This window comes from Macaca thibetana, chromosome 6 (genome assembly GCF_024542745.1).
Source record: "Macaca thibetana thibetana isolate TM-01 chromosome 6, ASM2454274v1, whole genome shotgun sequence".
Taxonomy (NCBI): Eukaryota; Metazoa; Chordata; class Mammalia; order Primates; family Cercopithecidae; genus Macaca; species Macaca thibetana.
The window spans coordinates 52,154,773-52,180,708 of NC_065583.1; the positions used below are offsets into that span (position 1 = coordinate 52,154,773).

At 37.8% G+C, this 25,936-nt stretch overlaps 1 protein-coding gene across 2 annotated transcripts in view; it reads right to left on the minus strand.

Moving 5' to 3' along the window:
- ADAMTS19 (ADAM metallopeptidase with thrombospondin type 1 motif 19) overlaps window positions 1–24,508 on the minus strand; it is a 283,788-nt gene extending 259,280 nt beyond the window's left edge. The window contains exons 1-2 of one of the 2 annotated variants that reach the window (XM_050792706.1): window positions 24,418–24,508; window positions 23,141–23,796 (exon numbers count right to left, since the gene is read on the minus strand). In XM_050792706.1, the coding sequence (XP_050648663.1) occupies window positions 23,141–23,796; window positions 24,418–24,508 (747 nt within the window). Of the gene's footprint in view, window positions 1–23,140; window positions 23,797–24,417 lie in introns of those variants that run through there. The other variant, XM_050792704.1, reaches the window with a different exon arrangement.
- Between the last annotated feature and the right edge of the window lie 1,428 nt (window positions 24,509–25,936).

Consider the following 25,936-nt stretch of genomic DNA (forward strand, 5'->3'; position numbering starts at 1 on the left):
TATTCCTTACATTTCAGGTTTAATTTCTTCTTTTTAGATTTAGGATGGACCCATCCTCTTTCCTAACAAAAGTATTTAATGCTATACATTTTCCCATAACCATTGCTTTAGCTGCATCCCACATGTTTAGAGATATTTTGGTCTCATCTTCATTAAGTTCAAATATTTTATAAGTTCTTTTGGGATTTCTTCTTTGTCTCATGTTATTTACTAGTGTGTTGTTTTATTTCTAAATTTAAAGTAACATTTAAAGATCTTTCTGTGATTCATTTCCATTAAATCCACTCCTGCCTAAGATTACACCAATGTCTTTTCAGTTATTTTAAGTTTGTTGAGACTAATTTAATGGCCCAGTATATAATCTATCTTGATAACTGTTCCATGTGTAATAGATATAAAATTTTCTTTAATTGTCAACTAGGTTAAGTAGGTTGATGATATTGTTCTCTTTTCCTTGTTTATTTTCTTTTTGAGTTTCTGTTTGCTTGTTCTACCACTTACTGAGAGATGAGTAAAGATTGGAAGAAAAAACAATAGAGTCTGAAAGTACCAGGAGTTGGTGGGTATGGACGTCAAAAACTAAACAGCTGGATGAAGTATTATAATCACCATGAAGAACAATTTGATGGCATATAATATGTATATCTTCACAAGCCAAAATCTTGCTAATAGCTCTGAACCAAAGAGAAACTCTCGCACATGTACACGTAAGACTTACAACAGGATCATCATTATTATATTGCTTATAATTCCAAAAATTAAGAAAATGAGAAAAAATGTACCTCCATCAATAAGGTAATGAATAAAATATTCAAATAATTCTATAAACACTGCAGTTTAAACGGTAGGCTAAAACTACATGCATCCACCTGAATAAACCTTAAAAATATGATCTGAATTTTAAAAGGCATTCTAAAAGAATTTGTAAAGTACAATTAAATTTGTGCAAATTTTAAAAACACAAGACAATGCTATGTACATTCTTATGGCTGCATATATGCCTAACAAAATAATAAAAATATGAATGGAAATATATGGGCAAATTTGGAATCATTGTTACATCTGGCAACCCAGAAAAAAACTGGTTGGAGAGAAATACCATGAGGGCTTCAACATGATGTGCAGAATTTAAAATAAAGGTCTTAAGCAAAAATAATAAAATGTTAACATTCATGAAACCTGGCTGTTACCTATATTTATATCTGTGCTTTTATTGTGTAATCTAATAGTTTTATAATTCGAGGTCTGGGTACAGCGTTTAAAAACTAAAAGATTAACAGAAACATATAAAAAGGATGATGAGGATGTAATGCACAAAAGAAAAAATGTAACCTACGGAAATAAACATTAAAAATTCACGAAGTATGTTTGAATTTAATAAGAGTGTTTATATTCACTACAGATAAAGATATGAGGCAAAAGGCACTCTTAACTACAGTTAATGAGAGTGTAACTTGGTCTAGCACTAGACCACTTGGTTTAGAAGTTGATTTGGTAGAATATATAAAACTTTTAATAATGCAAACCCTGTGTCTCCCCACGCCCCAATCAAAGACATCATTTCCAGGAATATCTCTTGCAGGCATGCTCACACAGGCATGCAAAGATCTATGTAATTAGTTGTATATTGTGAAATTATTGTTATTTGTATTAGTGTAAAAATGACACAAACCTAAAAGCCTAGCAATATGGTCACCTTTCTTCATGGCCACAACCACGCACAACTGCAGCAAGAGCTACCCATAATGTAATTCATATGAAGAGCATCTTACAGAATTTGGCTGTGCCTATGTCCACTCTTATGTAGTAGTATATCTGACACTAGTTGCCAGGCCCTTCTCCAAAATATTGGTTCTCAACTGAGTGTGATTGTGTCTCCTTCCTCTCACACACACATACCAGGGAGAAATCTGGCAATGTCTGGATACATTCTGGGCTTTTAGAACTGAGCGTCTAAGGATAGAGGTCACAGATGCTGTTAAATAGCCTATAATGCATGGGATAGCCCCCTAAAACAATTATTCTCCCCAAAATATTATTAGTACTTAGGTTGAGAAACCCGGCTCTGGAATAATTTATTTGTACTATTTCTTTAATCTCACCTATAACCATATGAGGTAGAAAATACTTTTCCTCATTTTAAATATGAGGCAACAGGGTCTCAGAGAGATTGAATATCTTATCCAAAGTAACACAGCTAATAGGAAGCCGAGCTTCTTGCTCTTAAAAAGGAAGTTACACAGGAAGCCTAGATAAATTATTGTGTTCTCATATGATGGATTATTATATGGCTGTTTAAAAAAGTAGATGTATACAAATGCCATGAAATGATCTCTAGGTCACAGAGTTACAGAAGATATTTGTAATGTATACAGTTAATAAAAGATTAGTATTCAAGCTGTATAAAGATCTCCTACAAGTCAATAAACAAGTAAAAATGTTATGGAACACATATAATATGTAATCCCATTTATATTTTATGAGCAAAATTTTGTATGTGAAAAGATTGTGTTATTTATGACCCTATAACAGCAAAATATAAGAATGGAATTATCCTAAAAGGATAATTTTGTATAAGTATTCATTTAGAAACTCTCAACACAAAGATAATTGAAGAAATATTTGACATGGGACTGAGCATATAGTGATACTGTGAACATAGAAATGTGAATAAGAGGTTGGTAATAACTAGGAGAACGGCAGGGATGGTCATGGAGTGATATCATGGGACATTATTGATAGCACATGAATCATGACAGGTCTTGCTTGCTGTAAGTTCTGTTGTAATATAAACAAGTGCTTAAAACACTTCACTGAATTTTGCAAATATGTATGATATGATAACTCATCTTTTTAGATCATTAATTTGTATAATTTAGATAATTGATTTTAAATAATTTGATTTTAGATATTTTGATTTTAGCTAATTAATTTGGGAATTAAGAAACCTATTTTCTGGTAGTTCCCTTAATTTGGAGAAAAACAGGTCCAAAATATTGCACATGAAATATCTTCTATTGTACAACATATGGAACAGCAAAAATCCAAGGAGGAAGGTGGTAATTCAAACTGACCCCTTAGAAGAGAATTTCATTGACTGGAAGGCCATCTTTTCTTCTGTATACCTTTAAGGATTTGATACAGAAAGTTTGTTGGGTGAGAGAAGTGAAGAGGTGAATAATTACGCATGATAGAGGGTGAAGAATTCAGAATATCTGGAAACAACACAGAAAGAAAAGGGGGAGAGCACAGGTGGATGGGGAGAAAGCATGGGAGACAATGAAGTACTAGAAGGCTGAGGTATTCCAATATATTGTATTTCCAAATACCCTAGTTCTTCATCAAAATTTCCTATAATTCCTAAAATGACTGGTCTGAAACTATTTTCTGGGAAAGCAGTGAAGTGCTTAAATGTTCTATACTAGTTGATGCAGAGGAAGCAAAGGCAACGCATGCAAGTGCAGAGAGAAGGAAGGCGCTCAGAAAGGATGTCCACGCTGTTTAACTCCTTACCCCAAGCTTGGACAGAAATCTTGAGTCAAGGCCTTAGACACTCGAGGGCTTCAAGGAATTTCCTGGAGATCTTAGGGCAAAAAGGCCTTCAGGTAACACCTGAAATCTATTTATACATAGTGTGTATAAAGACCTCCATGAAAACACATCAAGCTGCTATCTGAAGTCACCTTTGGGGAGGGTTTGGGGACTGGAGATTCTCTCTTTTTTTTTTTTTTTTTTCTTTCTTTATTATTATTATTATTATTATACTTTAAGTTCTAGGGTACATGTGCATAACGTGCAGGTTTGTTACATATGTATACTTGTGCCATGTTGGTGTGCTGCACCCATCAACTCGTCAGCACCCAACTACTCGTCATTTACATCAGGTATAACTCCCAATGCAATCCCTCCCCCCTACCCCCTCCCCATGATAGGCCCCAGTGTGTGATGTTCCCCTTCCCGAGTCCAAGTGATCTCATTGTTCAGTTCCCACCTATGAGTGAGAACATGCGGTGTTTGGTTTTCTGTTCTTGTGATAGTTTGCTGAGAATGATGGTTTCCAGCTGCATCCATGTCCCTACAAAGGACACAAACCCATCCTTTTTGATGGCTGCATAGTATTCCATGGTGTATATGTGCCACATTTTCTTAATCCAGTAAGCATTCTTATACACCAGTAACAGACAAACAGAGAGCCAAATCATGAATGAACTTCCATTCACAATTGCTTCAAAGAGAATAAAATACCTAGGGATTCTCTCTTTCTATACTTACTTCAGGTAACACCGGAAATCTATTTATACATAGTATGTATAAAGACCTCCATGAAAACACATCAAGCTGCTATCTGAAGTCACCTTTGGGGAGGGTTTGGGGACTGGGGATTCTCTCTTTCTATACTTACTTCAGTGTTGTTTTACTATTTTACAAAATAATCCATTAATGTTTTGATTTAAAAGAACTGTCAGACTAGATGAAACGTGGGCTAAACAAGCAAAGATCACCTGAGATCACACCACTGAAATGCACTGTTAAGAAATGTAACAGTTTTACCATAACTATTATCAGACTATACCTGTACCACCAGGTTCAAAAAGATTGGAAACTGCTAAGGACACTTGCATTTATCCTGGGAGCAAGAGTGTTAATCAGAGGATGGTTAGGTAATCAGGGGTTGCTATGGTTTGGTTCTGTGTCCCCACCCAAATTTCATCTCAAATTGTAATCCCCAGGTGTCAAGGGAGGGACCCGGTGGGAGGTGATTAGATCATGGGGGATGGCTTCCCCCATGCTGTTCTAGTGATAGTGAAGGAATTCTCACAAGATATGATAATTTAAAAGTCACAGTTTTCCCTGCAATCGCACTCTCGCACTCTCTGTCTCTCTCCTGCCACCTTGTGAAGAAGGTGCCTGCTTCCCCTTCACCTTCTGCCATGATTGTAAGTTTCCTGAGGCCTCCCCAGACATGCAGAACTGTAAGTCAATTAAACCTCTTTTGTTTATAAATTACCTAGTCTCAGGTAGTATCTTTATAGCAGTGTGAGAACAGATTAATACAGGGGTAAAAGACTGCATGTTGCTTTTCATTTGTTTTGGCAAACATATACAGTCATGTAACAACCACTACAATTATTATACAAAATACTTTTTCACCCCAGGAGTTCCTGGTGCACTTTTACAATGAATTCTTTTTCCTCATTACCTGGTTTTTGTCAACCACTGATCCACAGTTTTGTCCTTCCTTCTTAGAATCTCATACAAATAGATTTTTCGGTGTTTAGCTTCCATCATTCATCCATTTTGTGGAATATATATTACTGTTTTTGCTGAGTAGTACTGTGTTGTGTGACAATAACACATTATTGCTTATTTTCCAGTTTAAGGCTATTATGAATAAATCTGCTGTGAATCTTTGAGAACTTTTATGTGGATATTCACCTTTCTTTCTTTCTTAATGACTAGTAATATTATCCATCTTTTTCATGAGCTTTTTTTCCATCTGGTATCTTCTTTACTGAAGATACTGCTCAAACATTTTGCCTATTTTTCATGTTGTCTGCCTTCTTATGAATGAAGAGAGTTCTTTACATATTCTGGTAACAAATGTTTTATCAGATATATTTTTTGCAAATATTTTCTCCCACTTCTTGTACTATGTTTTTATGTCAGTGTCATTTGAAAAAGAGATGATTTTAATACTTAAGATGTCCAAATTATGTAATTTACTTTTCTTTTAAGGTTGTAGTTTTGTATCCTACCTAAAATATTTTTATGTCAAAGGAGTGAAGATTTTCTTCTAATGATTTATAGTTTATTCAAATTAATGTTCGTGGCTGTTGAGATAGCTGCCAAGATTCATTCTTCCTATATTGATGTCAAATTCTTTCAGCACCATATGTCAAGGACTAGAATTTCTCCATTGAATTACATTGGTAACTTTCTTGAAAATCAACTAGTCATATTTAAGTGGAACTATTTCTGGATTCTGTCTTATGTTCCGTATGCCTCTTTGTTCCAATATCAGATTATCTGGATTTTAAACCTTTAACATTATCACTTCAATAAGATCATGTAAGTCCTCCAACTTTGTTCTTTTCAGAATTGTTTTGGCTTTTCTAAGTTCTCTGGAATTCCATAACTATAAACATGTTTGTCAATTTCTATCCAAAAAGCTGGTTTTTTTAAAAAAATGAGAGTGCCAAATCTATAAATCAATTCAGAACTAATTGACATCTTAAAATTGAGTTTTCTAATTCATGAGCTACATATGTATCTCCATTTATGCAGATATTCCTTAATTTCTGTCAATATTTTATAATATTCCAGCAATATTTTATAGTTTTTGGTATACTATACAGGTACAGGACATATTTTGTTAAATTTATATTTAAGTATCACATGTTTTTATAGTATTGTAAATGTGCTTATAAAATTTTAATTTCTAATCATTCCTTAGTACTATAAAAAAAGTTATGATAAACTTGTATTTGTACATGAAACTTATATCCCGCCATCTTGCTAAACCTCACGTTAGTTTTAGTGGATTTTGTCTATAGACCATCATGTTTTTTGTGACTAAAAAAACAGCTTTGCTTCTTCATTTACAATCTGACCACCTTTTATTTATTTTCTTGCCTTAGTGAGTTCCTTGCTTCTAGAAGTACTGATGATATTGGACTGTGCCAGGATTATTTCACAGGAAATCTCCCTAACGTGATAATTTCTTACTTAAAAATTTTAAATATACCAACATCAGAAAGGAAACAGAAAGAGAAAGAGAAGATAGATTACATTACAAATCAGCAAATTTCTATGTTAAATTCTACTATTTCTACTCCTATACTTATTCCACATCAATTTCTGTCCCATATCTTGGATCAAAGAATTAAAATGATATGAATCTGTTTTATATCTCTGAAAAATAATACTGAAGCAACAAAGTATCTTCATCAAATACACAAACATACACACCACACACACATATGGTTTTAAATTTCACCTCTAGGCCTCATCAACTACCCCACCAGGGTGACTTATTTAATCTCCCTCAGCTTCAGCATCCTGATCTGTAAAATTGAGTGACTACATGTACCTTAGTGGGTTTCTGTGAAAAATTCACCATACCTTATGGCAATATGTATATGGCATATAGCAGTGTTCAATAAATAGTGGCTATTATATTTTGGTCCTCAAGTCTTTGTTTTTAAAAATCAATGCAAATGAAAACTACAGCACCTTCATTCATTGATTTTCCTCTTGTGATTTGATTTTTACTAAAGGTAGAGGTGGCCAGGTGCAGTGGTTCCTGCCTATAATCCCAGCACTTTGGGAGATGATAAGGAGGATCACTTGAGCTCAGCAGTTCAAGACCAACCTGGGTAACACAGAGAGACCCCTCATCTGTACAAAAAAAAAAAAAAAAGTAAAAATTAGCTGCACATAGTGGCACACACCTGTAGTCTGGCAACTGGGGAGGCTCAAGTGGGAGGATTGCTTGAGCATGGGAGTTCGAGGTGGCAGTGAGCTATGATCACGCCACTGCACCCCAGACTGGATGACAGAGCAAGACCCTGTTTTTAAAAAGAAACAAACAAAAAACGGTAGGGGTGCCACTTTCTACCTGTCCTTGTAGGTATTATTAACAGGAGAATCTGGTACTTTTCCCATTCCTTGCAGATATGTTTGTTGTTATTTACTATCCACCACTGACATAACACAGAAAGCTATTCTAATTATTTCATATATGTTTTAAATTTTACTAGTACCTTCAAAATGTCTAAGAGTATCCCACATTATTATGAAAAGATAAAATAAGCATGTGCAAACCAGATTTGTGCTAAGGAAGTGACACTAAATTCTAGGTTATTATTGTATTAATGACAAAAAAATCACAATTGGTTTCCCTTACATAGCAACACCCTATAGAGCCCTTAAAATATAATTTCATTTCTAGAAACTAGATTTACACATAAGCATTTGTTCAAGCAGGTCAGCTGTTTTCCACAAAGTGTGTAACCTTACTACAGCCAAAAGAATTTGTAAATACAGTTTATAATGTACTTTAAAAACCTATGTTATCATCATGGTCATAACCATTTATATGATTGTGATGGTTCTCTGCTTTCTTTTTCACTTATATTGAATTTTTTTAACTCTCTAAGGCTAATTTATTGAAATAAATAAAAGAATAATGAGAATAAAAGGGGAAACAGGCACTGAACACATAGTTGAATGTGTATCTTCTACAGTAAGAGGTAATGGAAAGAAATGAGAGAAGGATTAAGTAGACAGTTGATTATGCAGTTCCAATATAGAGTCTGATGTATTTTCTTACAAGCCTATGCTGAGTTATTAATAGGCTCAGAACGTGAACATGTAAGACCATGTGACCAAGGACCCAAAAATTGGACACTGTGCACTTGTGAAGACTTCACAGCCAAAGGCAAGAGCAGCCAAGTTATTAGAACACTTACTAAAATACTACAACAGAGCTAACTATAGGCAAATGCTTTGGAGACCTTTTAAACCATATTAATGTGCAGTGTTAGGGTGTCCCCAAGGATGCTTTAGTATGTTATTCCAAAGCATTTCAAATGAAAATAGGGGTTTCCATATTCTTAAACTTAAACCATACTCTAAATACAAATCAGTGGCTTTATTTTTCCTCTTTCATCTTTCCACCCACTAACCTCCTTTATGATTCTGCCTCCCTCATAGGAAGGTTGTATCAATTCACACAAATTGTGTAATCTCTTGGGGCCTGACAAAGAGAAGGAACTACAGAAATTGAAAATGCAAAATAAACAATCATGGACATTAAATTAGTAATGAAATCTATTTCTTTAATTTACTGTTGTATCAGCTAAGATTTGGATCTGACTTTCAAATGATACTTACATGTCTTGGCTGTTTTCCTCTGACCATTCGAAAACATCTCTCCTCATAGAATTCCTAGTCATCATTTTATCTCTTAAAGCTAAAACTCAGTGTAAGACATACAGGAATAAAATTTTGATTTAATCTTCACCTACAGTCAACTTAAATAGAAGAAATTCAAGCATATTATTTAAAAAGTTATAAAGATTTCCAGTGTATATCTCTATATATTATTATTCTAAAGCAAAAGACTTAAATATAACCATTCAGATAGAATTTCCTTTCACTTCCTGAGCCAAGTTTTTCCAGGGTAACAGTTGCAACTAGAGCTTTATAAACGTTCACTTCCAAAAAACGATAGTGATTCCACATTTGCTTTCATATCAAATTTCATAACTCCAGGATGTCATTAGTGTCATGACACACCTCTATGTAAGAACTACTAAAATAAGAAAAATTTTCATTGGAATTAACTAAATACAGCATTTCTATCCTTTACTAGGTTTCTTTATCTCATTAATAAATTCATATTAATGGATTAACTATCTAAGGGTCTTTATTTCCCTAACATTTAAGTCATAATACCTGTGGTCTGGAGACAACTCTTGAAACTTACATTACCAGAGAGGACATACTGGTTTGGTTTTTAATAAAAAGTACTGTACTGAAATCCTTGGTTCTGTGTAACTAAACACATAGAATAATTTTACACAAGCTTACATTTACAGAATAACTCTGAATGTTTGTGAGTGAAATCCACTTCCTGAAAAGATTAGTTTGGGTTTTGTTCATTTGTCTGTATTTGTTTGCTTGATTTGAACCCTGACCCTACCAACTTTGGTCTTTTTCATAGCAGTAGGACAGACATTAAGAGTGGAATCTGGAGTCTGAATCCTGGGTTCATGTCCTAATCCTGCAAAAACACTATCTGTGTGACTTCCTATTTTGTATTCCTTATTTGTATGCCTCCAAATGAGTATCTTGGATTACCTGTTCTCATAAATCCTTTATGGAATTTAAATCTTGTTAATGGTTTCAAATTGTTCATTTTAAATACTGTAATATGGACAACCAGTAGCTTATTTTGTTCCTTTTAATCAAGACTCCACTATTGTGTTTCATGCCTACTGCTATGAAAAAGACCAAAGTTGTTAGGGTCAGGGTTCAAATCAAGCAAACAAATAAACAGCATGTTCGAAAACAGATCCTAACAACTCCTCTAGTAATAATCATATTCACAGAGAAAAAAAAATCGGTTTTGTATTATTTAAGATAAGATCTCTTCCAAAATGGAATTTCAGAAAACCGAACTTCAGATTAAGCACAAACCCTCCTATCAAAGTCCAGGCAGGTTCTTTGAAGATACTGACAATCTGATCCTAAAATGTATATAGAAATATAAAGAAGCCAGAATGGCCAAAACAATTTATTTTTATTTTTATTTTGAGATGGAGTCTCCTCTGTCTCCCAAGCTGGAGTGTAGTGGTGCAAACTTGGCTCACTGCAACCTCCACCTCCCAGCTTCAAGCAATTCTCATGCCTGAGCTTCCTGAATAGCTGGGATTACAGGTGCCCACCACCCTGCTCTGCTAATTTTTGTATTTTTAGTAGAGACGGGGTTTCACCATGTTGGCCAGGCTGGTCTCAAACTCCTGACCCCAAGTGATCTGTCCACCTCGGCCTCCCAAAGTGCTGGGATTACAGGCATGAACCACCGTGCCTGTCAGGCCACAACAATTTTGAAAAGAGAAAATCAAAATTAAAGGACTTAAATTTCCACCAAATTAAAAAATATTATAAGCTACATAAATCAATACAGTATGGTATTGACATGAGGATAAATATAGATCAAAACAACACTAAAAATGGTTCAAAAATAAACTCGCACATTTGCAGTCAATTTACTTTTAACAAAAATGCTACGGCATTTCATGAGGAAAGTATGCTGTTTTCAACAAATGGTTCTGAGATACCACTGGAAAAGTACATGCAAAGAGAAAATGTACAGTCTTACAACATGCACAAAAACTAATGAATCATAGGATTGAAAGTGACACTTCAAATTATGGAAATTATGGAAGAAAACATAGGAGGAAGTCCTTGTGACTTTGGGTTAGACACTGAGTTCTTAGATACAACATCAAAAACATGTTCCATTAAAAAAAAAAGATAAATGAGATTTTTATCAAAAGTCTCAAAAATTGGCCTTAAAAGATACCATTAAGAAACTGAACAGATAACCAGAGACTGGAAGAAAACATTAGCAAATCACTTGTCTGATAAAGTATTTACAGCCAGAGTATATAAAGAACTCTTAAAACTAAATAGTAGAAAAAAATAATTAAAAAGTTGGCAAAAGTTTTGAGTAGGCATTTCACCAAAGATGACAGATATTACAATGGCTATGAACTGGTGCATGAACTGATGCTCAATATAATTAGTCACTAGGAAAACAATTAAAACCACATGAGATACCACTGCAAATCCATAAAAGTAATCCAAAAGAGACAATAGAGGCACAAAGTAGATTAATGGTTGCCTGGGACTGGAGATAAGAACAGAGTGACTCCGGATGGGTATAAGGGACCCTTTGAGTTGATAGAAATGTTCCAAAACTAAGTTGTGATGGTTGCACAATTCTGTAAATGTACTAAAACCATTGAATTGTACACTTAAAATGGGAGATTTCTGTGGTACGTAAACAAGTATTGTTGAGGATGTTGAGAAACCGGAATCCTCATACATTACTGGGGGGAATATAAAATGATATAGTAATTTGAAAAAAAGTTTGGCAGTATCTTACAATACTAAACAAATTTACTGTACAACCTAGTAATTGCAGTCCTAGGTTTCCACCTAAGAGGAGTGAAAATAGCCATCTACACAAAGACTTGTACACAAATATCTATAGTAGCTTTATTCATAATAGCCAAAAAATGGAAACAATCCAAATGCCCACCAACTGATGAGTGAATAAACAAAATGTGGTATTTCAGGACAGTGGAAATAGTCCATGAAGAAAAAAAGAATGAACTACTGATACATGCTACCAGGTGAATGAACCTCAAAAACATCAAGTTAAGTGAATGTGGACAGACACAAATGGCCGAATTTTATATTATTACATTTATATGAAAGGCAAATCTATAGAGACACAGAGTAGATTAATGGTTGCCTGGGACTGGAGATAGGAACACATGACTGCAGATGGGGATCAGGGACCCTTCCAGTTGATGGAACTGTTCTAAAACTAAGTTGTGATGGTTGCACAATTCTATAAATGAACTAAAAAACACTGAATTTTACGCTTAAACTGGATGAATTTTAGGGTATATAAATCATACCTCAAAAAAGATGTTGGAAGAAAGGGGATTTGCAGTATCCTTTTTAATTTGTTACATTTTAAATACTGATTTACCCTGAAAAAATCAGCCTGACATATCCATGAACGTATCTTACTAATGAGAGATAATTAGGGTGCACTTGGAAAAAATTCTACATAGGAACTTTCATCTTAAAATATCAATTCAATATATTTTAAAACATTATTAAATAGAACCACCTATTTTGAACTGACAGAATTTTAAGTGGAGATCTACAGAGAAATTATCCATGTTAGCAAAAAAAATGGGGCACTAAATAATTAAATTTATAAACAGGCAGCTATTTCCACAATGAGTTACTCAGCCTTTAAATGTGTTGATTATATTTATATACAAATATTATTTCCATGATGAATTACTCAAACTTTCTATCTTGTAATAAAATTTTAAAGTTCTATTTACTTCATCTGTAAGAATATAACCAGAGCCAGACAACACAAACACCCTAGATATGTTAACTATATGCAATTTCCTCTGTCAGTAACCTAATTGCCTATCTATAAATTGGGCAGACTAAAATATTTGTTGGTAACATAATAATCTTATAATGGAAACGTACCTATAACATTTTAGTTGCTAATATATACATTCAAATCCAAATTATAATGGAGACAGACCAAATGCATTAATGTGATTAGCTGATATAATCACCTGCCTCTCCACTGCTCTTAGCAGGTTAATTTTTTTTAACTGTTAATTTTAATAAGTTTTACAGGACATTTGACATCCAAATACCTGGAATGTGAATGAGTAGAAAAGACCTTTTTTTTTTTTGGCATTTGAGATAGTTTACCATTCAGTTCTTATGCATTTTCAAGGTCCTTTTAACCCCATACTGCACTGCTATTCCAGGATAGACAACCTCTCACAAAGAGTTTACAATTTTCTCTACACCACTGATTTTCTAACATCCCACTACAATATGCCTCGGTCTTCCTTTATCCACATCTGAACTGACCTTTTCAGTCTGAAGTTATATTTCTTCTTTTATTTCTGATAAATTTTATTTTAATAAATATAATAATATATAAATAGATAATATATAAATATAAAATTATATTTAAGAAATATAATATAAATATATAACTCCAATAATATTGTGAAACAGCTGGAGTAATTCTCCTGCTGCAATTTTACTGATAAAATGGCTGATGAATGAAACTACTTACTTCTATTTAATATTTCCAGATTCTAGAAGAGGAAGCAGATTTCAATTTTTGCTTTCTTTTTATTTGAAGAGTAGGAAAACACTCATGCTGGCATTCATGTTCCATTGTGTTACCTTCCAACTAGTTCACACGTATACTGTGTTGATTAATAATTTTAAATCCATAGAATCCTTTTTAGCTCACTAGCATCTGAGTCGGTTTCTGGGACTATATTATTAAGTAAGGACAGGATGTATCTAATTTTACTGTTACTGGAACTTTCCAAAAAGAGCATATGAGGATTAAAATTCATGCAAGATCCTTAGGGTATGAAGTTTAGTGGATGCAAATCCAGTAGGAAAGAATCTTGAGCTCTGTTGTTTTCAGAGCCACTGAAGTGGCTGCCCTCAAATTTTAGCTTGCATAATGAGATACCATCTCACACTAGCCAGAATGGCTATTATTAAAAAGTCAAAAAATAGCAGATCCTAGCAAGGTTGTGGAGAAAAAAGAATGCTTATAAACTGTTGATGGCAGTTTAAGTTAGTTCAACCATTGTGGAAGATAGTGTGGTGATTCCTCAAATACCTGAAAGCAGAAATACCCCATATGACCCACCAATCCCATTACTGGGTATATACCCAAAGGAATATAAATTGTTGTATTATAAAGACACACACGTGTGTGTGTTCATTGCAGCACTATCCACAATAGCAAAGGCATGGAATCAACCTAAATGCCCGTCAATGGTAGACTGGATAAAGAAAATGTGGTATATATACACTATAGAATACTGTGCAGCCCCAAAAGAGAATGATATCATGTCCTTTGCAGCAACCTGGATGGGGTTAGAGGCCATGATCCTTAGCAAACTAACACAGGAACAGAAAATCAAACACCGCATGTTCTCATTTATAAGTGGGAGCTAAATTATGAGAACACATGGACACAGAGAGAGGAACAACAGACACTGGGGCCTACTAGAGGGTTGAGGGTGGGAGGAGAGAAAGGATCAGGAAAACTAACTAATGGGTACTAGGTTTAATATCTGGGTGATGAAATAATCTGTAAAACAAATCCCCATGACACAAGTTCACCTACTTAACAAACCCGCATGCGTACCCCTGAACTTAAAAGTACCTTATTTTTCAAAAAATAAGTACCTTGTATTCTTTTTGTTTGTTTATTTATTCATTTATTTGGAGACAGGGTCTTGCCTGCCTTCCTTCCCTTCCTTTCTTCCTTCCTTCCTTCCTTCTTTCCTTTTCCTTCCTTCCTTTTTCTTTCTTTCCTGCCTTTCTTTTCCTCCCTACCTCCTTCCCTCCCTATCCCTCTCTTTCTCTGTCTTTCTTTCACTCTTTTGAGACAGGGTCTCATTCTGTCACCCAGGTGTAGCGCAGTGGTGCAATCACAGCTCACTGCAGCCTCTAATTCGTGGGTTCAGGTGATCCTCCCACCTTAGCCTCCTGAGTAGCTGGGGCTGCAGGCATGTGCCACCACCCCAGGCTTATTTTTATCTTGGACTCTTTTTAAATTCATATTTTAGGTTTGTCATTCAATCTGGAATCCTTATTTTTTATAGAGACTACCTCTACCTCACCAAACCACATCCCCCCACACCCCCATACACCCCACCGCCTGATTTTGATCCTGGTATCTACACACCACACTTGAAGAAACAGAACATCAAGGAGCATGGTCAAATGGCTGATGATGTAGCCTCACTGCAGAAGTGGTCTTATTTTAAATAAAGCTAGGCTGAGGCTAGTAGACTACAAAAAGAGTTTAGGGCAAAATATCCTTATGTTTATCCTTTGAATGTGCTTAAGAAAAAAATATATATATGTTTAGATCTCATTTATTTTAAATGGAAAACAATAGAAAAGCAGAAGCATTTGGTAATCCCAAAACTGGCCTGGGCTCACCAGCACCATTCCCTGATCATCTGAGTTAGAGTCTAAAAAGTTAATAATTTATTGCAGATACATGCACATTAATTATGAGATGAAGTCAAGTTTCTCTCTCTGGAAAAGGCAGACACTAAACCATCTAATCCCTAAGGTACTTCCCAACACCGCCATGTAATAATTCTATAAAAATATCTGGGTAGCACTGGAATGGCTAAGCTCCCATTTTCTCACTTCTCTCAGTCTAGGGCTTGGCATCAGAATAATGATGAGATGGATGTGCTCACTATAGCTGCACCCTAAATGCACTCTGCATCAAATTATGGTTCTCAGTTTGCTAAGGGAATCTTAAAACTTCCTTTCAGGAAACCTCCAAATCATAATTCAAGGGGGACTACTAGTTCTCCCACTGCTCCAAAACATATCCCATCTACCAGGAACCTGGAACTCCTCTGATTCTTCTTCATTTTGCAAATACGAAGACATAAAACCCTCTGGGGTAAAAATGCAATTGCAAATAAGTGGAAACATTCAATTGTGCATGAGCTCAATTAAAATGTGCTCTGTTTTAGTGTTGCATAAACATATTTTCAGGCTCTACAAAGAATTTTGTTATTTAAAAGTATACTATATTTATGATTCAGTTAACAAACTTAAAATAAATACATGCAATTATTTACTGATTATTAAATAATCAAAATTTCTTCTCACAAAATTGGTCCATGTCTCAGTTCTCTGAGAATGCAGACATAGGTTAATATATGATTAGTTTATTTTTAATGTACAATGTAGCTTATTTGATCAGCATCACAATTCTGTTTATTCACTATGTAGCTTCCTTTGATGAAGACTAACGTATCTACATATTGCTCCTCTCATAATCCAGAAACTTCTCTCACACATAACTATATTATTCATGCTACTCTGATGCTAAACTGGAAATCCACAGAATGCCATAAAGGTAGGTACACTTAAAAACCAGTTATTTCGACCGGGCACGGTGGCTCACGCCTGTAATCTCAGTACTTTGGGAGGCCAAGGCAGGTGGATCACGAGGTCAGGAGATCAAGACCATCCTAGCTAATACGGTGAAACCCCATCTCTACTAAAAATACAAAAAATTAGCCAGGCATGGTGGCGGGCGCCTGTAGTCCCAGCTACTTGGGAGGCTGAGGCAGAAGAATTGCTTGAACCCAGGAGGCAGAGGCTGCAGTGAGCTGAGATCGCACCATAGCAATCCAGCCTGGCGACAGTGAGACTCCGTCTCAATAATAATAATAATAATAAAAAATAACATCTTTCACCTATTAGATTTCACAAAGGTCAAAAATTTTAATAATAACGTCCGTACCAGTAACAGGACATGGGAAAGAGAAACTCTCCTATTCTCCTGGTCTGAGACTGTAAAGTAGCACCATCTCTATGGGTACAATTAAGCAATATCTCTCCAAATTACCAATACACATGCCCTTTAATACAGATATACATTAGAGGCAACACAGCATTTCTACAGAATCCTATATATTTAGCCTTGTTCTTAATAGGAAAATATTGTATTCAATCAAATATCCAGGAACACCAAACTGATTAGGTAGATTACAAAAGATCCTTGCAATCAGATATAAGAGGACTAAACAAAAGGGGAATCTCTTTACACATTCAAATGTGATAATACCGTGTGTGTGTGTGTAAACAATATGGGTTTTTAAAAAACTGTAAGTGTATACATGTATATATATTTGTTTATGCATAAACTACCTCCAGATCAGACACTATAAGCAGATGACCCTGGTTACCTCTAGGATGGAAAACTAAGTACTAACCAGGGGATAGGTATTTGAGGAAGATTTTTCATTGCATATCTTTTTGGAGATTCTGTGTGGTAACATCTGAGTCCTTATAATTTTGAAAATGATTTTACTTTGGCCTCAGATTTGAATGGTATTTTGTGTGACCATATAATCCAGGACTTAGAATGACTCTTCCTCAGAATTCTGAAGTTACCTGATCCTCTGGCACCCAGTACTACTGATTCAATCCTCTAAAGTCAATCTGACACACATCCCACTGTAGATCATCTCTCCTCCATTAAATGCATAGGATTTTCTCTTTCTCTTTGATTTTCTAATATTCTGTCAATGTGTATCTAGATTTGGGTCCCTCTTAGGTCATGCGGAGTTTTGTGGTTGGTCCTTCACTCTGAAGGTTTGTGTCTCATCTCTGACAAATTTGTTTCTGACGCTGAAAAAAAGGTCTCTTAACCTTTATCCAATTAACCTTGGTTATATCAACCAATTCAATTAGAATCACTGGTCTCTTTACCTCTCCCTAACTAATCTTGGTTATATCAACCAATTCAACTAGAATCGCTGACTTAATACTCCACACATCATCTGGAAAATATGTCGCTGAGGCATACAGCATGCTGAATGCTCATAGCTAGCAGACACTTCCTTTGTCTTACAGCACACAACCATTTCCACCAGTCAGCCTGTGACAAGAGGCAGCCATATTTGTCTGAACACCGGTAGGTACAACATTCTGTAAATGTATAATTTAATCAATATTTAAATATTAAATAATTAAATATGAAAGCCAGTGAAATCTGAGTGCAAAATACATTTTTGTTTCCGTGAAAACTTTGGAAAAACAAGAAAGTTGTTTAAAAATGTTGCTACAATTTTGAAAGGAAACAACAATAAAGAATGAAAATTTTTAAAATCAAGAATTCTACACATAAACTGCTTTCCATTTGTCTTTATTTTTAATTCCAAATACGGAAACCTGTATTGAAAATTGCTTTTGGTGTATGCTGAGCGAGGATCATCCAGAACATCATTTATCTCATCTACCCTCTACCCTCAGAGAAGTAACATCTGGCCTCATATCCAAAGTCTAACTGATAGGTAGCATATAATTGCATGTATTTTTACAATTGAATCTTTATACTGATTTTTTAAATGCATTCCTATTAGAGAAATGTTTGATATAGACCTATGATTCATGGCTCACAACTTCTTATTATTATTATATATTCATTTGGCCATTGTATTATGTTCTGGGACAATTTCTGGGTTTGATCTTCCATATCACAAATTTACCTATCAGCTCATCTATTGAGTTTTTATTCTAACAGAGAGATAATTTCAGTTCCATTGTATCTAATCTGTTTTTTTATGGATAGCAGTTTGTTCTTATTTTTTTAATTTATTTTTTTCCATGAATATATACCTGCTCTTATTCTTCTGGGCATTAGATTTCTGTTATTCTATTTATTAATTTTTTGCTTCTTGTATTAATTAACAAGAGTTTTAGACTCTTTTTATATTATTTTCTTCAAAATGTAATATTCTTGGGTGTCAGCTCATCTTTTCTTGGCTTCCCTGCTCACCTATCTGTTGTGACTAGTTCAGTTTACTCAGCTCTCCTTGAGTTAGAGACAGATGGGACATTTGACTCGGTGCAAGAATCCAACAGCTCATCTTTTGAGAGTAGAGACTATTTCCTGGGTGTCACCCATGTGCCTGGGTAAGCTCTGCGTCTGTTCTCTGTTCCTGTGTTAGCGACATGTATGTGGCTTCTGGTGCTTGGCAGAATGGGATAACAGAGAAAACAAATCCTACTCTTATTCTAGGTCCCTTTCTGCTCACTGCATTGCCTTTCCCTGCATGTACAGCGGCACTTCTGGCATGGCTCCTGCAATTCACAGATGTTTTCTAATGACTATATGTTTCCCTTAATCCAAGCCAAACTGTTTCAATCTTTCAGGAGATATTTAAAATATCTGATGTCCTGATGACATTCTCTTCTAATACTGCTTTATATTTATTTAGAATATCTTTTCTATCATTCCTAAGATTTTGCTTGAAAGAAGAAAGTAGATATATGAGGTCAGTCTGTAATCTTAATTTTTTCATTTGGATGTTGATTGATTCCACTGGTTCTCCTTGTTATGTGTTTATTTCCCTTTACCCATTCCTGCTCTGACAGCAGCTTTCACACTGCTAACTGATATAGTGCCTTATTTAAATGGGAGTCACAAAAATATTTAATTGTTTAAAACTTCCCACAGCATAGAATACTTTAGTGCAAATAAGATAAAAAATAATTGAATTTACAGAAGGCTCCAGATTCTGTAATAAAAGCTAACCAAAATGACTACTGGATAAAACTCTTAATTTAAGTAGGAAAAGGTGGAATTAGTTTTAGTATCCATACTTCATCATATGGAAAAAATAATCTAAGTAGTCTGCCATGTCAGTAGTCCATTAAAAAAAACATAGGCCAGGTATATACTAATCTAGTTTATTTTGGCCCACTGCTTATAAGAATGTTTTTAGAAAAAAAAAATTGTGTTAACTTTGAGCAAAGATAATTGTTGCACAGTTTCATGGGATTTAATTTGTTGCTTTTGTGTGTTTTAACTTTTTAAGATGATTTTAAAATATCATAAAGTACTTCATCTGTTGTATTTTATTATTCAGTGATTTTTACTGAGTACCTACTAAAAACTAAAGTGCTGGAAATGAAAAGAGATGAACAAGACAGTGCCATCAGAGCACTCATGGTATACCTGTATTTTCATACATCTCAACCTATTGTATTTCCCTGTTTTCATTGGGGACTGGCAAGTTAGGTTGAGAGCCCCGTGAAATATATCGAGACTGCTTCATCTTCTTTTTGTATTCTCAATATCTGGAAAAGGCCTTAGTCATAAGAGTTGTTCAATAAATGTTTAATTGATTAGTAGTAGTATATTTGCATGCTTATAAGACCTAATATACGACTCAAATAAGATTGTTATTCAATAATACACTAATCAGGACAAATAGAAATAATAACGCTTCACAGATCAATTGCTACATATATAAGTATAATTTGTACATTTTATATAGAGACAGATCCAGATATGATATCCAGAAAGATTAAAAACTTTGAAGAGGCAGCTCTTGCCCCATATCCAAAATCTCCATTCTGGCACTTTTCCTTTGATAACACAAGTTAGCGTAGTACCTGGAGAGTAAATTGGTCAATCTTATAAATGTTCACTTAATTGGATAGCTGATGTTCTATTTCCTTTCCTACAGACTTTTGGATCCTTTTAAACATTTCATAATCCAAAAGATATTGAAAAGTTCAGGTACCAGTAGGCAAAACTTACTATCAAGAGAGAGGAAGGGAAGGTACAGTTAGTGAAATACCCTCTTCTCTGCAACTGACAATAAGAAAGCTTTCCCTGAGAAGAGAATAATTGTTGCAAACTAATGGCAGTTGCATTTATAAATGATTCATCATCTCTATATAAAGGTACCATAATTCCTCACATTAGCATTACAGGATCACAGAATTCTTGAGATATAAAGGAACAGGTAAGGAGTTTTGTGAATATTCAGTTAGAAAAAGCCCATATTCTTGCAGACAAGGCTTTTGAAGTTTGATCTCTAGACATTTTAAGATTTCTCTCTATCGCATCTTCTGGCCTAGTCATAGGAGATAATCGTTATCATTCCCTTGACAGGTCCTATATTTTCATGCCTGCACTCAGTCTCCTCCCTCTACCTACAGCACTCCAGCTTTTTTTTCTGCCTCGCGAAATCCTCTCCATGGTTTAAGATCCAGTTAAACTTCATCTGCTTTGGGAAGCATTCCCCACCTCTCCCAAGGGATTTTTACCTTAGCATAACATTTGATTCATTGTGCTGATCTGTCACTGTCTTGTGACTACCTGTGTCATTTCCACTTATACATGATATCTTTCTCTTAATTCTGGGGCCCCTAAAAGGCAGAACATTCTATCCCCTAAACAAGGGACCTGGAATACATTAAATATCCAACAGAATTTTAATCCCACCTTCCAATTTGTTTAATTAAATCATCTAATTCTCTAATTTTACCTATGGAAACTGAAGCCTAAAGAGATAAGGAGCTTGTCAGTCATCAGGGAACAAATCTCTTCCAGAGTACAGATAACAACTCTCTCTTTCCTTATCCACCAGCTCATAAGGGAAAAGGGCTGGCATATTAGAGTCTAGAGTAACAAACCCACCCTTCTTGGCTATTTGCTTAACTTTTTACTGAAAACCTAACTCCTACACTGTATTGCTGGCAATGGTAGTTTTCCTCAATAACAAAGACTTCCCAGTTCAGAACATATACATAGGTAGCTAATAGGAAAAGTGAGTAAAAGTCCAACATGATAAACAGGGAGGTATGTCAAACTCCTATTCAGTCTATGAAAAACCTACTTATAATTCTAACTTTGCTTCCTTAAATACAGAGAGAAGGAATAGGTCATTTGGAAAATCTGACCAAAAGTGCACATTTCAACACAGTGAAATTCTTTATCCCCCATTGCTCCTACCACACCAGGAACTTTCTATATGTGATTATTTAATCCCCAGCCAAAAGCTAGTGGACAATGAAATCTCCACAAAACGTTTTCCCCAGTGAAATGTTCAAACATCAGTTCCACAGAAAACCTTTTAATAAAAGCTTTACATGTAATTTTTCCATGCCAATTTTTTTCACTTAAGCCTAAAAATGCCCATATTTGAATATTCATCATTATGAGCACTGTCCAACAGTGTACATCATTCGACTATGGGATCTTGGTTCAGGGGTGGGGGGCAGGTGGTAGGTTTGGGTGGCTGTGACTGTGCTGATTATTTTCTGCTATCCACTGCTGTTGGATTTTCTCCAAATGAGCAGTTTGCTTCCATGCAAGTTCCTGTGGATTTCTCAGTGGCTCACTATGAAGAGCAAAATGAAGCCACAAATCACAAGGACATTTTTGATATTTTATGAGTTTTGTCTTAAACCAATTAATATTAAGCCCATGGTGGTGGGAGCAACCATAAAGGACATGGTGGTGTTGCACAACAACGTGAATGTACTTAATGCCATGTACCTGTACGTCTAAAAACGGTTACAATAGTAAATTTTATGTTATGCATATTTGACCACACACACACACACACACACACAAAGGACAACTTATAGAAGCTTGTCCTAACCCCTGAATCATGACAGAGGGAGAAAAATCAAATGATGTTCTGCATTGACAGAGCAAATGGCTTTTACTTTCCATCCCAACAGGCCATTTAACAAGGCTCTCCACCTTGCTCCTTTCCTCCAAAGAGTGGAAAGAAGAAAAGAAACTACTGTCAAATGAAATGTAAATCACAGAACCATAACCCTTTGAACACGGATTGGATGATAATGTCACCCATTACTCAACAGCTCCAGTCTCTCAATTGAGTCCCTCCCAACTCCTATCTTTCACAAAAACAGTGAACAGGTGTCCAGTATGGCTCTGGATGTGTTTAAATTCTAGACAACTGTCAGAGTAATTCCCTATAGAATTGTTCTTACAACTTTGAAGTAGGTTATGAAAAAGCTCTAAGATAACAGATGAGGAACAGAGAGTGCTGTGCAAACACGGAGGAGATTCATCAGTGAGCCGACTGGTTGTTTTTGAGTTTCTAAAAGGCATCACGTGGTGCCCTTATTTCAGAAAACCCTGGAGAACAGAAAGAAGAGCCGTTGGGAAGAAGTTACAAAAAGGCACAGTTTCATGTAGTTTCGAAAGACACATAACCATCTGGAAGGAGAAGGCCATTTATCCATCCAATTAGACGTCGGATTTACATAACTGCCCTGGAGATGTTCCATGGGAGGCAAACGATGTAGACACCTGGGGTGCAGTCTAGGGCGAAGCTCAAAAGGAGCACACTGAAAGGGGAGAAGGTGCATGCAAATCAGCCTGATCTATGGGGCAAGGAGAGGAGCAGCAGGGGAAAATGGAGAGTTAGGGAAAGAAGGCGCTTACCAGGCCACCTCCACAGGTGCTGAAAGAGGCCAGCGAGCCAGGGTGCCGCAGCACAGCTCCGGTGTAGAAGCAGCCTGCGTCGGGCGGCGCGGGAGGGTGCGGGGCGGATGCTGCCCCCGTGGGGCCGGGGCCGGGATTTGGCCGCTGTTCCACTGCGAAGCGCGGCGCCAGGAAGCGGCCGTCTCTCCGGAGCAGCAGGTACAGGTCCCGAGAGAAGGCCGGGATCCGCAGCAACACTTCATCGCCATCCGGCTCGGCAGGCTGGGCCGGGGGCGGGGACGGGGGCGGCTGCGGGGGAGGCGGCGGCTGCCACGAGGCCGGGGCGCCCGGGGACAAGGCAGCAGCCCCGCTGGATCCCCGCGGCAGCTCCTGCGACTCGAGTTCCTCGTCCTCCTCACCCTCCGACGGCGGCGGGGGCCGGAGCCGGGACTCTGATCGGCCCTCCACGGGATCCTCCAAAGGCACCGGAGCCACAGAGCGCACCTCGCGTGAGCTGCCGGGAGCCTGCGCCCGGGCGCTTCCGCCGGCCCCAACGCCGCGCAACCAGCCTGGGTCCGCGCTGCCCCCGCTGCCGCCAGCCGTGTCCACCGGCTCCCGGCGCCAGAGCGCAGGAAACACGACTTCCCACTCCTCGCGGTCGGGGGCGAACTGCAGCTCTGCGGGCGGGGCAGACAGAAGTGCGGGGCTTAAAGTGCCGCGGTTCCAGTAGCACAAATATTTCCAAGCTCACAATCCATAGATACAGGGCGCTCGCGTTGAATGCAATGGAGACCACCCGTCTAGCCCCTGAAACTCTTTGCAACCCCAGAAGCTTTGCGATCAGATTACAGATCCCAGCATTTTCAGAGTAAAGTACGATTATATTGGGGGCGGGGGAAGGGGGAATCAAAGTTTGGTGACCGTACTTCATTGTTGAAAAGAAAACCGATGCAAAGACTCCAGCACGAGTAAACGATTTCTGAAGTGTATGCTGGAGCAGAGCGTTGCTATCAACTTAGGTACGTTCTAATTTTCCTCCAGGTGCTGTAAACGTACCTTTGCAAATATTATTGCTCTAATTAGAAGGAAACTATTCCACATACGGTTAAAACGAGGCCGGCAGAAGTGTGCTTCATTTCCGAACTTGACCCCTTAACCCGCACCTCAAGCTCATTTTTATTGCTACCTACTGAGCTCTGCTCTCCACGCACCGGTTGCACCAGCCCTGCCGACCCCTACGTTCGCGGTCTCCGCTGGGATGGCTGGAAAGGAAGCGAGAAAGTCATGGAAGAACTTACCTGAAACGATCCCATTCGACAGAAACCCCAGCTGGTAAAGGAGGCAGCAGCAGCAGATGTGAGTCAGGCGCATCTCGCGGTTCTTCCCCATACTGCGCTCCGGCGGCCGCGGCTTCTCGCCCGGCGCACGCCTCCAGCGCGATCCACTCCGGGCGCAGCGGCCTCCCCGGAGCGCTAGGAGGCCGGGCGGCGAATTTGCCCAGGCCCTTTGTCTGCCGGGGGAGGGGGTGTTGGGGTGGGGGGGTAGGCTCTGTGACTCCAGGAGGCCGCCGAAGCCCTGGCGGGGGTGGGGTGGGGTCGGGTGGGGGGAGGAGCGGGGGAGGCAGTGCCGCGGCCCCGCAGCGCTGGAGCTCCCTGGCGAATTAGGTGATGAGTCTATTTTCTGTGTTCTGGACGCTGCAGGAGTTTCCGAGGCCGAGCAGGCTAGTGCTGGAGCCCCACAGGACAGACCCACAGCCAGCCGAGAGCCGGGAGTGCTGCCTCTGGACAGGCGGAGGACTGCCCGGCGCGGGCAGGAGAGCTGTGGTGTCCGAGCCGAGGCTCGCCGCCTGCACCCGCGCGGAACGGGCGGAGGCTGGTGTCACAGTCTCAGCAACTTGGTGTGCCAAGCTCCGCACACTCCTCACGCTCCTTGGGACGCAACGCTGAAAGCTCTCACCCGCAGCAGCACGGAAGGGAATGAGTAGGGAGATGGGAAGACACGACTAGAGAGGTGGGTTGTAGAGCAGAAAAGAATCAAGGACATCTGATCAGAAAAAGGGAACAAGGGGTGCCCGCCAAGCGTGACTTTGCGGGACAAAGGTCCCAGAACACTGTGCACGTGCTCAAACGCCGGTTGGGATGGGGTGGGGACCCAAAATCCCTCACCTGACTATTGATTGGCCACTCGGGAAGGCCTGATTTGCATCCATCCCCTGCCCCCCATCAGTCAGTTGAGGTGTGTGCAGGTAGAGGTGCCTCCCCCTTCCCATCCCACTCCTCAATCCAGCTCCTCTTTTTGTCAAATTCACACATCACACAAGGCAAAAATTAGTGCAGACTTGACCACAAAGCTCAGGCCTCATTTACCAAAGGCCTTTGATTTGTCTTCTCATCTTTGTCGGAATTTTCTAAGCCCGGAGATAATGTAATTTGTCATGGAATGTGCTTTAAAGGTTCCCAGGAGAGTAGGCACCCTTACCTTTCAGAGCCTCTTTTCCTTCCTTATCTTTATAGCTCACCATTCATCAGTACTATCAGTTTTTCTCCTTCCCTACCCCACCCCATCACACACACACACACACACACACACACACACACACACACGGAGTCCTAAAAGGAGTAAGAGTAAGGGAATCAACATTAAACATTATATTCTAAAGTTCTCAGACCAGGTAAGATTATTTTGCCTTCTGTACTTTTTACTTGTACATATAAAATATATTTTTGCTGTTTCTGTCCTCTTTGGGGGCAATTCAACCCCAAATATTTTTTTTCCTTTGTTGCAGTTCTCTTCATGGTACCTACTCCCCATTCCACA